This window comes from Glossina fuscipes, unplaced genomic scaffold (assembly GCF_014805625.2).
Source record: "Glossina fuscipes isolate IAEA_lab_2018 unplaced genomic scaffold, Yale_Gfus_2 221, whole genome shotgun sequence".
Taxonomy (NCBI): Eukaryota; Metazoa; Arthropoda; class Insecta; order Diptera; family Glossinidae; genus Glossina; species Glossina fuscipes.
In genome coordinates this window covers 2,580,294-2,596,570 of record NW_023998564.1, presented here as the reverse complement: position 1 = coordinate 2,596,570, position 16,277 = coordinate 2,580,294, and the positions used below count along the sequence as shown (strand labels likewise).

The following is a 16,277-nucleotide window of genomic DNA, read 5'->3' as shown; positions in this document are numbered from 1 at the left end:
TTTATTTTATTAGTTTCCTTTTCTGTTTTTTCGATAACCAAACATAATTTAAAGTTTTTTCGTTTAAAAGAAATTAGTTCACTGTTTCCAATTGTTGTTATTATACTCATTATTCATATCTTTCTTGTTTTTAACATATTAGTAAAGAAAGGTGGATGATGCACTCGAATTATGTAATAATTCGTGTTCGGGTTTATTCGTCATAACTTATTTATTTTTATTTATTTAAATGAATAACAAATTTTTATTTATTTATTTATTTTATTTTTTATTTACCTACATAGTTTTTTTTAATCTTTTTTTTTATTGGGCTAATCTATCAAATTATAGGTACTGTTTATACAATTCTTTCTTTTTAGTTTTTTAAGTATTTGTGTAATGTATCTCTTTTTTTTTTTTTATACCTATCATTACTTATATTATCATAAATTGTTTTACTTTAAAGATTTTTTCTTTTTGGCAGTTTTTGTTTTATTTTATATTTTTATTTTTAATTGGTATTTATAAAAGTTTATTATTAATTTGTTTTGGGACAAAATTATGTTTTTTGAAATTGTTTTCGAATTTTGAAAAAAAAAATTTTTCTTTTTAATCATGTTTAAGTTTATAGGAAGAATTTGCTTTTATATACAATACTGAAACAAAGCCATGTGTTTTTTTTTTCATGTCCTATTTATATCCATTGCAAAGGAAATCTTAAAAATGTTTTCAAATCTTCGTAAATCATCGAACGACAACATATAAATAATAAGTAAGTAGTGGAATCGACATAGCCATAATAGTCTATTGATACGCCTGTACACCGGTATACCACTTATTCATCATGATTATGATTTTAAAACCCTCTAGCTAGGAGGATCAAAAAGTCGTCGCTCAAATTGATCTTATTAGTATTCCTGAATCGAATTGTAAGAAATAAGAACGCTACAGCCGGGCGAAGCCAGCCATTAAATATCTCACACCACTTCATCTAGTCAATAATACGCCAAAAATTGTAGATTATTTTTATGTAAATGCATAATTATCATGAAAGGCCTGTTGGAGGTGAACGTTGAACGTTGTCAATGTGGTCTACAGATTCAGAACCTAATTTGGTTGCGAAGCTTTTATTATTTTCCAGTCGCTTCCGTTACACCATGCCACAAGTTAAGCTTTGCGCCATAGAAGAGCTTGCATTCATGAGAGCTTCTATATATAGAGCGGACTAAGAGACTAAACTTATGTGATTCAAATTCTCCATAGTTCATTTACTAAGGACAAATTTTCATCGTAAAATATTAAAAATTAGGTCTTTTTGACAAATAAGCCTTATGTTTATTGAAAATGGGTCTATCTCAGGTCCTTTTGGGTGCTACAACGATCCGTACAAACTTGCACCGCAAGTGGTGTAGTGCATAAAAATTAACTATTCACACTTTAATTGTTTTTCTTATTTTCTTAAATTGTTTCTTGAAAACTATAAATTGTTTGTTTTATAACTTGTAGTTACTTCTCAAAAAATTTCTTAACAAAAAAAACTTCGTTGCAAATTCGAAACTCAGCTGTAAAGCGGTCTACTATATCCAATATATGTATATACGAAATAAAGTATATAAAGGAAGTATTTTATTTTGTATACCTTCCTGTACAGTGTTGCAAATGTGTAAATAGGATCTCAAATGTGTATGATATATGATATGTACGATGCGATATATGATCCATATATCGAAGGAGTGAAGCTTCGGTTTATTTTGGCAAACAATTACGGTCCAAGTTGAATGTAGCGTTTTTCTCGTTAATGTCGAGAGGCATCAAGATTGATTGAAGTCCTTGCGTGCAGTTAGGGTCGCATTGACTATTTACCAGTTTATAAGCTCAATTGTTTTGTCTATCACGTCCAAGGATGTTAACGAAGCGTTTTGAAATTTCGTTTCAGCATGGAATTAAAATAATAAACAACATATAGGCGAACTAATAGATGGATAGGGCTAGTTCATTCATTTTTTGTAGACCTCGCAAAGAGAATAATAAAGCTACTGTAAGCTAGCCATTGAGATAAAGAGAAGAAATTTTTCACATACTTAGAAATTAATTTTTGAACTTGTCTACTTGACGCTAATTTGTAAAAATTGCGAAGTTTTTGTTGATTGTAAGGATATGATCATATTTTTTGGAGCTTTTTTGAACATAGATATTTAGAATTTTTGAACATAGATAGATGCATTTGGTATAATTTAAGGTGTCAACTCTACTGAAAGTTGTAAGTTGTAGTTTCTCTTATAAATGAATCACGTACTCTTTTAAAATTACCCAGCTTTCTGCTTCGATTCTTGCAATTCTCGTTGCTTTATTACTTCTATTAATATTTTCTAACGACGAGTCTTTTCTTTCAAATCTGTATCAGTTTCTCTCTCATTTATGGAGAACGAACGATAATTTTCACAATTAAAGAGTAGGTAGTAGGTTTAAGTGTCCCCCTTATTTGTAATAGCTTTCAGAGTACCAAAAGCAAAAGACCAAGCGAATTTAAATAATTTAAATTCAAAGTGTTCTAAGATATGGAAAACACCACTCAATAAGATCGTAAGATAAAGTGTAATACTGTTGACGAATCCGGATTTGGCAATAGTCATTTCGCATCTGCAAATCATCCTATGAACTTACTTATGAGTAACGTATTACGTCACATGATCTAAAATGTAGGCCATCTCTGGTGAGTATTGTCAAGTCTTGATAGGCGGCAAGAATAAAGTTACTTCTACGCCATCTTTTGATGGTAAGTATATTTGGTTATTAAATGATTACTTTTCATACTATTAATAGTAATATTAATTAGTTTTAGGGCATAGCAAAAATTAAAGATACAATATATATAATAACAAGCAAACAATTTTCTCGTCAACTACATATATAAAGCCTATAAACTTCTCAACAGTCTGTAGTAAATTAAGCACATAGTTTGCTTACCAATTTGATTCTTGGGGAAATGGGTACCGAAATGATAATTTTGGTTGATTGGTTGGACTAATTGCAAGAAAATGAGAATATCGAATCCATTAACTCAGAACAAATGGGTCCTTTGGGATTCCATATATAAAAATAATTTTGGCGTATTGCATTAAGGAAATTCAGGATTTTTTCTTGATAATGTATTGTATAATACATAAAAGAAAGGAAAAAAATAAATGTACAATTCAAAATAAGAAGTAAACATTTTTTTTTTTTATATATGTAAGGAAATTATATTCGTTTTATTGCGAATATTTGATATCCACCACCATATCTAACTATACAAAAACTGCAAATTATTTGGATAACTGTATCAGTATATTGGTAGCGATCAGAACTTTTGGATGATAGCTTTAGGAAATAGTAACATATACCAACAGTTTTCTGCTTATTGCGATGTTATTTTTAAGCTGGTTGGATTCACTTAGAAGTTCAATCTTCTGCGATTTTTATATATACATAATATGTAGAACTTTGGCTTTTTATTTGAAAATTTTCTCCCATAAATAGACTAAAATAACGGACGGACGGACATAGCTAAATCGGTAAACTTATACAATATGTGGAGTTTCCGCTTTTTATCTAAGATTTTTGACCCAGAAATAGGTTACAATAGTTGGACGGATAGACGAAAGAACTACGGACGGAGCTAAATCGATTCAGAATCTGAGCCTGATCAATAGTATACATGCCCTTTGAAGTTCCTTGCAAAGCAATGGAGAGAACGACGTTTGCGGTATAGACTTAATTTTTGATGGTGGGCATGAAATTACATCACTTAATAATCCCACTAATGAAGTGATCTTATGATTATGTCCCTCTAAGAACTAAATAAAAAGTATATTTTTTTACTTAAGAATAAGTATTGATTCTTTTTGCTTTCTCATGTCTATTTTTCCTCGTTATGCCCAGTATATTTTAAAAATGATTTTTATTTCTTTATTTATTTTTCTTTCCTTCTTGTTCATTTGATCATTCTCTCTTGTTGTTGTTGTTGTTCTTGGTGATGTCATAAATACTAGCACTATGATGTGCTTTTGTTGTTGTTGTTATTTTTGTTCCTGCTTTGAAGTATTTGCACGTAACTCATGGCACTCCTCGTTGTTGTTCGCTGTAAAGATTCATTTCGACGCAATATCTGCAACGACGGCCAATACCACCTGTGCCACCAATCGTTAATGTTGAAATTATAATAATAAAAGTAACGACAGAGAAAGTTTTGCTTTTTATTTATGTTGAAGTTGTTATTAGAGTTTTTATTGTAATTTTTATTAGTATTATTATCATTATCTTTACAGCTGCAAGAGTTATTATTAAATTGAAATTGTATTTTAGTACTGTTTCTTTGTGTTTGTTTGCATGTATTGTTGTTGTTGTTGTTGTTGTTGATGGTGTTGTTGTCTTTATTATTATCGTTACTAATATTATTCGACTTATGTTTAGTATTAAATTTGAAGTTGTTCTTGATGTTGTTGCCGTTATTGGTATGTTTAATAAAATTACATTGACTTAAAATAACCTTAATTTTTCCTATTATTATTATTATTATTATATTTATTATTATATTTATTATTATTATTATTATTATTATTATTATATTTATTATCGTTATTATTATTAATTTATTAGATCGTCTACAACTAATACATCTACTATTATTACCATTGCTACAACTATAACTACAATGAGTTTGACTTTGACTGTCTTTATTTTGTCTTCTCCTTTGACGACTACTACTGTTAAATTTTTGTTTTTGTGATTGTTTTTGTTGTTGTCGTTGAATATTATCTTTAACATGAAACGTATGAATTTTTTTATTGCAATTGTTGTTGTTGCTGAAGTTCGTTTTTTTTAACATTCGTAACGTCCCCATTTTTGTTAATTCATTAATAAAGATAATAATAATAACAACAGCATCAACAGCAATAACAATTTTTATAATTAATATTAAATTTTCCTTTAAAAATAATAATAACTTGCTTTTAAATGTATGGGGTGTGCCTAGATTGATCTTATTATTGCCGTTGCAGTCGCCGTGTTTATAAATATTTAATTTAAGTTTTGATCGTCTAGCGAATTGGCTTAAAATTTTTAAAGTACTACCTTCCACACCATTATTATAAATTTTAATAACGACCTTGCATCGCGTCATCGTTATCACCTCAAACATCCACTTCATAAATTTTTTATTAGGCAATCGTTTATTGTAATCGTAAACAATAATCCCTTGATGCTTATGCAATTGTATGAGGTCACTGCCGATATACTTGTAGCTTTCGTGATGGAGTATTCTCTTTTGTATGGTTTGATAATTAACTGACCTATAAGTGCTACTTAGACATAATATTATGCTCAACCATAGTAACCAACATTGACTTCTGCTTAAATCTTGGCTACGTTTTGCAGCTGATACGTAATCATCTGCGTAATACGGTATAGAACAGCGGCTTTGCATTGTCGGCAACGCATAACAATTTCCTGATGTTGCCTTCTCGGGCATATCATTAATATCGTCATCATAATAGAAGACACCATCACAATATGCATAATAGGGCAGCCTTTCGATTAATTGTGTCTCATTCGTAGGCCATAAAGTTTCGTTTGTTATCGTTATAGCTATACTGGCCATTCGTACATTATCGTCGGTCTGATTTAGACCTAACTTTGCTCGTATTCGCGTTTCCAGACGGATGGGTGGTTTTTCATTTTTTATCTTTGTTGGCTGCAGCGTTATATTGCGGGTTTTTCTCTTCTCGCTAATAGCTAAGAGATCGGTTTCTCTAATTTCAGCGTATTCATTGCAATAGGTACATAACCCATTTTGCACATCCCCACAGTACGTGTAACAACAATCTGATGGGCCATGACTGGATTTTTTTAATTGTTCCCCCGTCTCCGGTATATTTTGATCTAATAGTATGTTTGCAAAATTAATTTCTCTTATAAATTAAAATGAGAGGTTAAGCAAATATCTCACTTACCTAAACATAAAAATGTTGGCTCTCCGGCATATTGTGTTGGCAGCGCTGGTGCTCGATCTGCAGGCAGCAAATACGGACATTTTTGTTCTACTGTTTGGCATACACTTAGACAGGGTCGTATCCTACGTCGTTTACGAAATTCGATTTTTCCTTTTATTCTAAAAAAAGAAAAAAAAAATAAATATAAGCAAGAAAATTAACTATATTCGCTTTGATGCGAATGTATACTGATTACCATACATTAGATTGAAATCTGGATAGAAAGTCATTATACAATAATCAATGAAAACTACATATTCAAAGAAAAATGTAGAAAAACCAGTAGCGATAGTATAGTCGGGCAAGGCCGAGCATTGGACGCACAACATTGCATTTTGTTAAAGGGAGGTTTTATCGGTTTTGTTGCGAAATTCACATTAGATTTACTTGATCTTTGAACATCTTTGAACATTTAATAAACATCTCAACGTTTATGTTGATTTTAAATCATTTGGCGCTTGCTTTTGAACCTCTTAACTTTTCAAAATTTGAGAGAAAACAAGTAAGAATATTAAAGACGGGGTGAATGGGCCGCTAGATACGCCACTTCCCCCAGTACAACTTTTCACTCGTTTGGTGATAATAGACCAAAAATTACTATTATTTTCATGCAAAAGCATACTTTTCATGAAAGCCCGCATACTAGAGGATGACGAAAAAGCCACATGACCTGGTCCAAGTTCAGAAAATTTAATTTACTTCCTAAAAATTTTATTATCTTCCAGTTTGCGTCAAAAAAACTGGGATTTAGACTTTCTCTCCATGTAAAAGCTTGCTTTTCGTAATGATCCCTACAATCTAAAAAATAGAAGTATGTGGTCCAAATTTCTTACTCTTAATTTTTTTGGTAAAACAAATTTTCGTCTTAAAATATTAACGATTAAATCTTTTTCTGAAAGGCTTGCTATTCATGAGTGATGTCCAGAAAAAAGACACGCCAAATTATTGTCATGAAAAAATTTTCATCATAACACACTAACATTTAGGCAGTTTTTGGCGTACAAGAGTTTACATAGCTTTAGCATTTTTTTATGCGATGGTATCCAAAAAAAAGACTTGGGGTGACTTCTTTGTCAGCTTATTTTTATGAATTAATTTTCACCATGAAACATTAAAAATTATATTTTTTTACTATATAAAGATTTTCGTAGGAATAGTTACATGAAACGGGGCTACGAAGAATCCCAGATGAATCAAATTTTTCATAGTAATTAACAATGTCGAAGTACTATTACTTATCGAGTTTACTTCGCATGAGTGGCCGAGTAGGCACGAGTCTCGACCAGCAACTCAATGGTCGTGGGTTCAAATCGAAAGTGCGCTAGAGTTTTTAACAAAGCCGAAAGATGCTAGTACTCGAAGATTTTAGTCTTAGAATTTACTCTCTGGCTAAATTTATAAGAATAATAATAATACTTAGCGAGTTTTGTCCAAAAACTTTGAAAATTGCAAACTTTTCCATATAACGATATTTAAAAAAAAAAAACCGTTATATTGAAAGTGGTCGAAAAAGTGGACCGATTCGAACCATTTCCAGTAACGTTTGTGCCTGGCTCAAAACATGCCAGTGTATCAAATCTCATTAAAATATCCTAAAAATTGGGATCTGTAGGTTGAATAGAAAACAGAGTAAAGGACAAGAGGGTTTTACTATATGAAAATGAAATTTTAGACTCGTCGGAAGCATGCAGATCCGTATAAGTAATTGTGAATATTGAAAGAGAGCTCTGGGCGCGCTTGAATTGATTATCAATCTCTTTATCGCTAGTCTACTGGCGAATCAATACCTGAATAGGATCACAAACGACCTTTGTAAGTTAAGCGAGCAAGGTTGCGATGCTTCAATGAGGCGAAATCCGAGCACAATATATTTTATAATTACCTTTTCATTAAATTTTGAGATATCACTGAACCCTCTCTTCTCACAGGATTCATATTAATGGCAGTCGATATGAAATTATTGGATTGTAGTTTAAGTGGCTCGTGCTCCTGTTGACGTTGTCGCTGGGGCTGGTCTGTATCGTTAATGATATTGCGTCTTCGTCTTCGTGTCGTTGCTAACGTCGCACAATTGATGTCTACATTGATATCATTTTGTATTGTACTGTATTGCATGACATCAGAATATGTTAGCGCCGGCGACTGGTGTAGTTGCTTACTTTTAGCGGATGACTTTTTTGGTTTAGTGAGATGACGTTTGTTGCGTTCATAATTTATGTAATTAATAATGTTGTTGTTATTATGGTTGCTATTGCTATTAATGTTCATGTCGCTATTAATGAAATTCACATTAATGTTATGATAATTGTTATTGCTGCTGTTATTGAGTTGTCGTTCCTCTTGTCGCAGTTGATGGTGATTTTCACTTTTTGAGACAATTAAATTCGCCGTTAGTAAGGCTGTAGCATTTCCAGCAGTCCGCTGAAGATTATTTAATATTGTTTCATTACGGGAGCCTATAGCGAACTCTGATGTCGGTAGGGGCGACGATGGTAACAATAATGGCGGTGATAGTGAATATAAGCTATTGTGAGTTGTATTGACGGCACCAGCATTTCTCGTCGTACTGACTACATGATGTGTTGTACCAATCGTTGCCGCAACTTTTGATATTACGCTTTCATTATAGTTGTTGTTTTTGTTTTTATCAATAATGTTGTTGTTGTTGTAATTGCTGCTGTTGTCATCAATTATAATAACATCGCTTGGTTCAGCGAAATACGGGACCAATGTGCTGCAAACCCATCTGCGATAGGCTTCCTGCAAACACAGCGAAAAAAACAATAGCAAATAAAAAAACGAAAGCAAATGAAAAAAGAAGAATGAAATTTTCTTATTTGTTAATAAAAATTTTCATTAAACTCACATAATGAATATTTTCTGTTTTGTTGCAAGTATATATATAATAAAAGGAAAATTACGCGCAAACGTACATTTTCTTTTGATGGTAAACAAACTTTAAGAAGCACTTTATTGATTTTCTCTACTTATAATATGTACGCTTTTTTTTATATATGTTTAATTTATGTCTTTTATGCGCCTTTCTTCGTTGAGGTCGTATTTATTAAATAGCTTATTTTAGATGTTTAACTTGAATTAATTTACAATTTTTTATTGATTGAATATACGCTTACATATATCCCCTTTCAATTATGTATTTCTAAATTGCAGAATACGTAGCTGCTAAGGCTACTTGTTTTTATAGTCATTACCGTTTGTCATTCCTTCAAAACAGTTGCAACACTCAGGAGGAAGATTTACAGACGCCACTACGCCTAAGTTATAAACTATAGCGGATAAATATGGCAGTTGTATGTTCATCGGACGATGCTGTAGTACTTATACACAATTGGATAAGCCTGCCCAATATTACAGGGTATCAAAATACCTTTATAACTCGCAGAAGCAACCTTCAAAAACCCTACAAAGTATAGAAATTCCTTGCCAACTTCAATTTCGAAATGCATCTAAGCATATCTCTCTATCGGTCTGTTTGCCTGCTCACTCTGTAGTATCTCTCTTTCGCAAAAATAATAAAAAGAGAAACACAGACCTAAACTGGGCAAAGGACCCGCCTCTAATGCCTGCATGCCTGCGCAAAAAACACATTAATCACAAACCATAATATCTGCATATTGTAGTGTGATAAGCATAATTCTTTTTTGCTGAAAGAAAAATAAAAATTATGGCACACTTGCGTTCCATCCGCCTTATAAATTTTACTAGGGACTGCTTCATGCCTAGCTCGTCTGGCATTTATAAAGAAGCAGACAGACTTGGCGCAATAAAGCCGAGCAACTTAGGTCTAAACTCCAACAACACTTACTTATAAATAAAATATTTGTACGCATCAAACTTAAACACATATATAATCTATACATAGATTACACAAAAAAAAGTATCTAATTAAAAACTATTTTGTAGAAAGATTTGTTTTTTCACTCTAATATTGCCTCAGTTTCGGCCAACAAATCTTCACATACCCCAAAGTTCTTTCCCTAGAGCATCTCTTCATGTCTGTAAAAAGCCAGTAACCCCTGATGGCCAGATGTGAAGAGTACGGTAAGCGGGGAAACATGCCGAAACGAAATTCATTCAATTTAACCATCGTTTTCATCGATTTTCGACTACCGTAGCTTTTTCTTTTATTAACTCAAATGGTGCATGAAATGGGCAAGAATAATATAAAGAGATGTCTGCGGTAAGTAACCAATTTGAGTTTGATAATTTTATAGAAGTCCAAAGGACTTGGGTTTTTTCGAAACGACATATACAAGTACATTTACGGCAACTCTTGCAACATTTGCGTAAGCGAACAGTTGGTATTTCTATGCTTTCCGTTTTATCATTCAAACTGTGAACACGTTCTTTTCCTCTCGCGTTATTATATATATTATATATCGGAACCATAAACACCATTCACAATTTTAGCCGCCTGGCTTGCATTTTCGCCTTTGTCAAAGAAAAACTGTTAAATGTACCGAAGTTTCTCTTTGTTCACTTCCATTTTTAACATGCTGTAACTCACAACTGAATGCACCAAACAAAAAACAGCAAAAGAATTTTTTTTACTGCGAAATGTCACCTTTCCAACGAGCATAAATATGAAATTGTTTGATCGATACTTTACGAGAAATCTATCAGTGCAGCCATCTACCGAAAAAATAATGGATTTCTTTTTCCTCAAACTAATATAATTAAGTTCAATAAATTTAGAAAATTTAACTAAGAAAATATCAGTGCGAATATATTGTCTTTGGTTTAACTCCCTTTCGTTTAATACAAAAAAAAAAAAAAAAATTATTAAATGTACATATTTCTTAAGCTGCTAGAGCGGTGTTACCAATCTGTCAAAGATTTTTTTGACAGAAAAAATTATTTTAATATTATCTTCGCGCGATCACGTTTTAAAGTTATTGTTGAAGCAATATATATTTAAAAAAATTTTTCTTTTTTTTGCTTCATAGATTCTGCGGTTTATTATGATTCTGTCGGCGAATGTTTCACCATTACCATAAAATTAGATTAACAAGAAGCGATACAAACGGGAGAGCTTGACCGCTAGCCATCGAGCCAGGTGGAGTAGCACGTGTCAAAGGTGCAGTAGTTGTTACGTGACATACACACATTCGCTATATATAAATTCCGTATTTTATGCCCGACCACTCATTTTAACCATCCCACCCAAATTCTCGCCATCTATGCGATCTATCGCAACCATGGTTATTTGATTGTAAAGCTGCAATCAGACTCAACGTGCATGTAGTCAATAGTTTTTAAAAGTGCGAATGCATATGCTTTCGAAAAAACAAAGAGTGTGGTTTTGTTAAGCTTATAAGCCTCTAGGGTGTGTGTATGTGTGGGTGTGTGTTTTGGTATTTTAACCACATAGTGGTTTTGGTCTATGGTGGTCATGTTTGTGAAGAGACTAACATCTCATGCCATTGCCGTCGTTTTTACTCTTGTTACTGCTAACGCTTGGGTTAAAGACACCGTCAGTCACGTGGTTAAACATTACTTTCCTCTTTTCAGTTTCCTTTTTTTGTTTTGGTACCAAGTTGAAACAAGGAGTCGTGAGTTAATAGGTTTTTTTATTATACAATAAATGGCAGAAAATGCTTAAAAAAGGAATAACTATAGATGTTGTTGTTGCGTTCTTTGCTTGTGCTATATTGATAAATTTTTCTTTTCTCTAACACAAAAATATTATAAAAGACATTTTAAAAGAGATGGCTAGAACAGATAAGAAAATTATATACGGTGTTGACCGAATGTTTTGCATCCAACCTCGTTATCATAAAAAGGACTAAAGAAGGGAAAGAATTAAGTTTTCTTGCTCTATAATACTGAGTGGATGCGGTTGATTTTTTCTATTTTCAGAATAAAAGCGGAAATTTATATGGTATATGTGTTGTACTTGACAAATAACAAGCAAAAGACAGAGAGAGCAAAAGTTTTACCAGTTTTTGAGGCATAGACTTGTGGTCGTTGTAGAAGTGACCTTTGCTCGGTTTAGGTCATTTTCAAATTCACTTACAAATTTGTTAGCGACTTCTTAATTTTTATGACGGGAGAAGCTTTACCATAAACAGTATTCGGGTAGACGGATGAATATGAGGGCGGATACACAGATGGGCATACTTGAACACTTTCTATAGCTGACACTGGTCATAAATGTATACACTGTGTGCGACTTTTAAAGCATGCTGCAAGAGCATTGAAAAAAATTAAATTTTGATATACTGTAATATTGGGTAGGCGCAGTTAATTTTTCCCATATGTCGTGCAATTACCATAGCTTCGCCAATAGAGTATACCTTCAAACTTTGTGGATTTGTTTGTTAGAGTATTAACCAAAAATTAAAAAAACAAAGTTTTCACTTCTTTTCAAAAACAGAAATGTTCTCAGTTTACCTGGTGCTGTAAGCGTGTCATTCCGCAGATTTTCAATTACCACCGCCGCTTCACTTTTGCGGTCAAGGGAACAACAGATGGTATACAGGCGGACAAACAAAGATGCCCGAAACTATTCAGAATTTGATGCTGATATATATTCTTTGTGGGGTAGTCAATTAGTCGAGAATATTGAAGTTTTCATTTTGAAAGTTTTCCTAATAATCTCCCTTTTCATTTCACAACGCAACAAACACATTAAAAAATAACAATAGCGAAGACCTATATATTATCGATCTCGCGTATGACGACCAGCGCGAATGCAAATTATTGACCTTAATTGATAAATTTTTGTTTGAAAAGCGTTTCGAATTTACACCTAAATAAATAAAATACATTTTTTTTTCCCAAATTATTTTCTATTTGCATTTCATCAAATTAATAAATTTTTCTTGAAAAATTCAAGCGCACAATTTCCAAGGATTCTGCTTTGTAGACGAGTCTCGTGGCATGTTGTTATGCAAAGACAAGAGAGTACAAAGCATTAAATAGTTTTTTTTTTTTTTTAGGTGATTTTGAAGAGAAGAAAAGTGATATTAAAAAATAAAACTAATATTGAAACAGAGGAAATCTAACTAAATCTAAAGCTCTGACATCCTTTAGATGTTCTGAAGATGTATAAAATAATGTGAAACGCAAGAAAGTGATAAAGAAAATCTCTCGGACGTCTATTTGAACGTAAATTGATATTCAAAGATTGCAAAAGTAAAAGTTTTCGATGTATTTTTACTTTGAAAGCGTTACATTCATTACAATGTTTGTAACAATCAATTCGAGAGAAATGCATATGTAATTTTTGGTGGCTGATTTTCTTGAATTTGTAATACTAAACGTTTTTTGAATTCAGAAGTATTATAAATCTGTGCGAGAGAGAGAGAGAGAGTATGAAAAACAGTCGAAACTGAGTTACTCTTTCAATATACTCTTGGCGAAAAGCTAAGGAGAGCATTTCGCAGACGTTTAATTAAAGAAAGTTTAATTAATTATTAGTTAGTTCATCAAGGTTAGATGACCCTGCTCAGGCGTTGGACTTTAAACAATTTAGATATTATTGTGTACTTTAAAAGTTAGAATACTTGCGGTAGCAACTCCGTTAATTACAGTATTTGTTTACTTTAATAAGTTGTCTTGATGATTCAAAATACAGCAGCTTATGTAGTTTCTCAACTAATTCAACTTGTTAATAATATTTGAAATGACATTAGGTGATACTTGTGTAATGGGAGCCTAGAAATAGTGTTTTAAGCTAGGTATATAAGAACAATAATTCGGCGGTAAATCAATGCTCGAAACACTTCAGAGGACTTATGGCGAACGAGATACGTTAGCGCGACGGATATTAACGTCTAAGGGAGTGTTCCAGGATCTAAGGCGAACCATGTATATTAGCGTGATGGACATTAAGATTTAAGGGAGTGTCTGCGAAATGATATAGTTGGTCGATGTCTTTCAATAACGACAAAAGATAAACACATCAATAAAAAATCAACAAGCTGATGTCCGAATAGTCTAGTAGTCTTATGGTTGGCTTAAAAAAATGGCTAGCGTTAAGTCCTTTTATAACCTTCTCGTTTCAACAAAAGAAAATTCCGCGACACGACCGTTTCCGAGAAAGAAGTTTATCTAAAATTGATTTCAGTAGATTCCAAAAGTATGGTATTTATCGGATAAGGATGCGTTTGCGTATTTATTTCCTAATTTTCAATTTCGAATTGTTACTGGAAAAAATGCATTCTGCGTCAATAGAAGTTATCAAAGAAATTACGACTACAGTTTAAAACGTCACGGAAAGTTAAATCTCGGAAAATATTCCAATTTGCTGAAGTATTTTGCTAACACTTCTTTCATTCGATCAAACAACTCATTACCTTAACTAAACGAGCCTTTTGTTGCTAGAGTGATTTTTTCCACGCTCCCATTAGCCGTAGGAACGTTTACTGCCAGTTTTGTGAAAAATTCGCCGAAAACACTTCTTAATCATTACCTCGACAAAAACGAACCAGGTATCGTAACGATATGCCAAAATTGTCAACAACATATCCAGACAATATGCTTATAACTGAAGAATTCGGAAAATCTCGTTGCTTTCCGGCCAAGTGCAATTGAATAACTTAGAAAATCATTTATTATGCACATCGACAAGGAAGCTTCAGAGACCCCGTAGTGTATATATATTTTTGTTCAGCACCAAATTCGCGGTGCTTTACTTATTTCTACTGGTTGTTGCGTTCATTAAGTCTTGTTTAGAATAACGGTGATGGGTATAAAAAATTTGGTCACTAATGAATATAATTTTCTGACTTGTTTTTCTTTTCTTAACAATTTGAATGAAGGTGATACTCCTCTTTATTGTAATAGTTAAACAAATTATTTTCTTGCACTTATTTAATTAATTCAAATTCAATGTTTTAAATAAAGTTATTAAGCATATGTAATTTTTCTGTTTAAGTTATTGGATATCTCGTTTGGGGAATTAAATGGCACGTTATTAAATTGCTTCGTTTAGCACTGGGAGTGTAAATAATAAATGTGACTTAAGGGCAAAAAAGCATTTTTAGTTAGAAATAAATTACAGCAATAAACGAAAAAAACAAAAATCAAAAGGAAAAAAGATACTAAGATTCTCATTACAACTCCAACACCAACATCTCTAAAAACGTACATACAACAGAGAAAATAAGGAAATTTTCAGGACGTCTTTACTTGATAATCACTGTGAAAGAGCTTAGAATTTATAGGAGAACAGACTCCTTAATACTATTATGCTTAAATACCTTCATAAATTATAAAAGACATTATATTTATTAAATGATACCATTACACAATACAAAAAAAGTAAAAAAAAAAAAACAAATTTTGATATTTAATAAAAGTTGTAAAACAATACACAAAGAATATATAAACGTTTTTGATAGCGTTGAGGGTAGACTTTAGCGAAGTGGTAAATTCTAAACTTGTTTTAGGCGGGTGCTTCAGTAATTGCCTTTTGTATAACCAAGATCATGAAGATTTCTCACTAGGAAAGATGCAAATATTTCACTTTGTATTTTGTTCCTCTTCGCCTTTTTTAAATTCATACTCTGCACATTGAACTTTTTGGGTACTACGTGCTTGTTGTTGAAAATGAGCTAAGTCGTTCGAAGGGTACATCTGTAAATCAACCTAATTTAAGAATTTCTCTGGGTTCTTTACTAATCAAGTAGAAAATGCAGAAGATAAAAGAACAAAAATTTAAAGGGCAAAGGCCATAGAACAAAAACTTCCAAAAGAAGTAGAGTGCGCTTGATTATATCAAGACAAGCCTTCTCATATCAATCCGTCAATCCACCAAATGCTACGACAAGGTTGTACGATCGCTCAAATATCTCCCTCCCTGTTGATTTGTTTATCACTACAAAGTCTAATTTGGTGGGCCCAAAAGATGAATTGTCTTGGCCCTAATTGGTTATAGTTAATTTTTATGTGAAAATACCATCATGACCACTATCATCTTCCTGACAAAAGATTGAAAATTAGATCTTTTTACCATGAAAACGGTTTGATGAAATCGAGCTGAAAAATTTGGCCCATCCAATTAATTTAGAATGTCGAAATATTAGTAATGGACGATTTTTGTTGAGAAATTTTGAAAATTGCAATTTTTTCGCCAACACGCTCCATAGCTAAAAATATAGCCGCGTACAAACTTCGACAAGATATCTTAACAATTGCGGTATGTAATTGAGTAGTTGATATGTTATTGTTTTCGGGCTTTTTGGATCCTCCAAGCCGTTTTGTGTCTTTGACATCAAAATCATCACTTTTAAATTGTTGAAA

The 16,277-nt window shown here is 32.3% G+C and overlaps 1 protein-coding gene across 1 annotated transcript in view; it reads right to left on the bottom strand.

Annotated features, from left to right (window-relative positions):
• Window positions 1–4,074: 4,074 nt before the first annotated feature.
• LOC119642292 (putative uncharacterized protein DDB_G0291812) overlaps window positions 4,075–16,277 on the bottom strand; it is a 108,678-nt gene continuing 96,475 nt past the window's right edge. The window contains exons 5-9 of the mRNA XM_038041393.1: window positions 7,891–8,768; window positions 5,970–6,127; window positions 4,900–5,898; window positions 4,651–4,776; window positions 4,075–4,148 (exon numbers count right to left, since the gene is read on the bottom strand). Coding sequence (XP_037897321.1) covers window positions 4,075–4,148; window positions 4,651–4,776; window positions 4,900–5,898; window positions 5,970–6,127; window positions 7,891–8,768 — 2,235 coding nt within the window. The remainder of the gene's footprint in view (window positions 4,149–4,650; window positions 4,777–4,899; window positions 5,899–5,969; window positions 6,128–7,890; window positions 8,769–16,277) is intronic.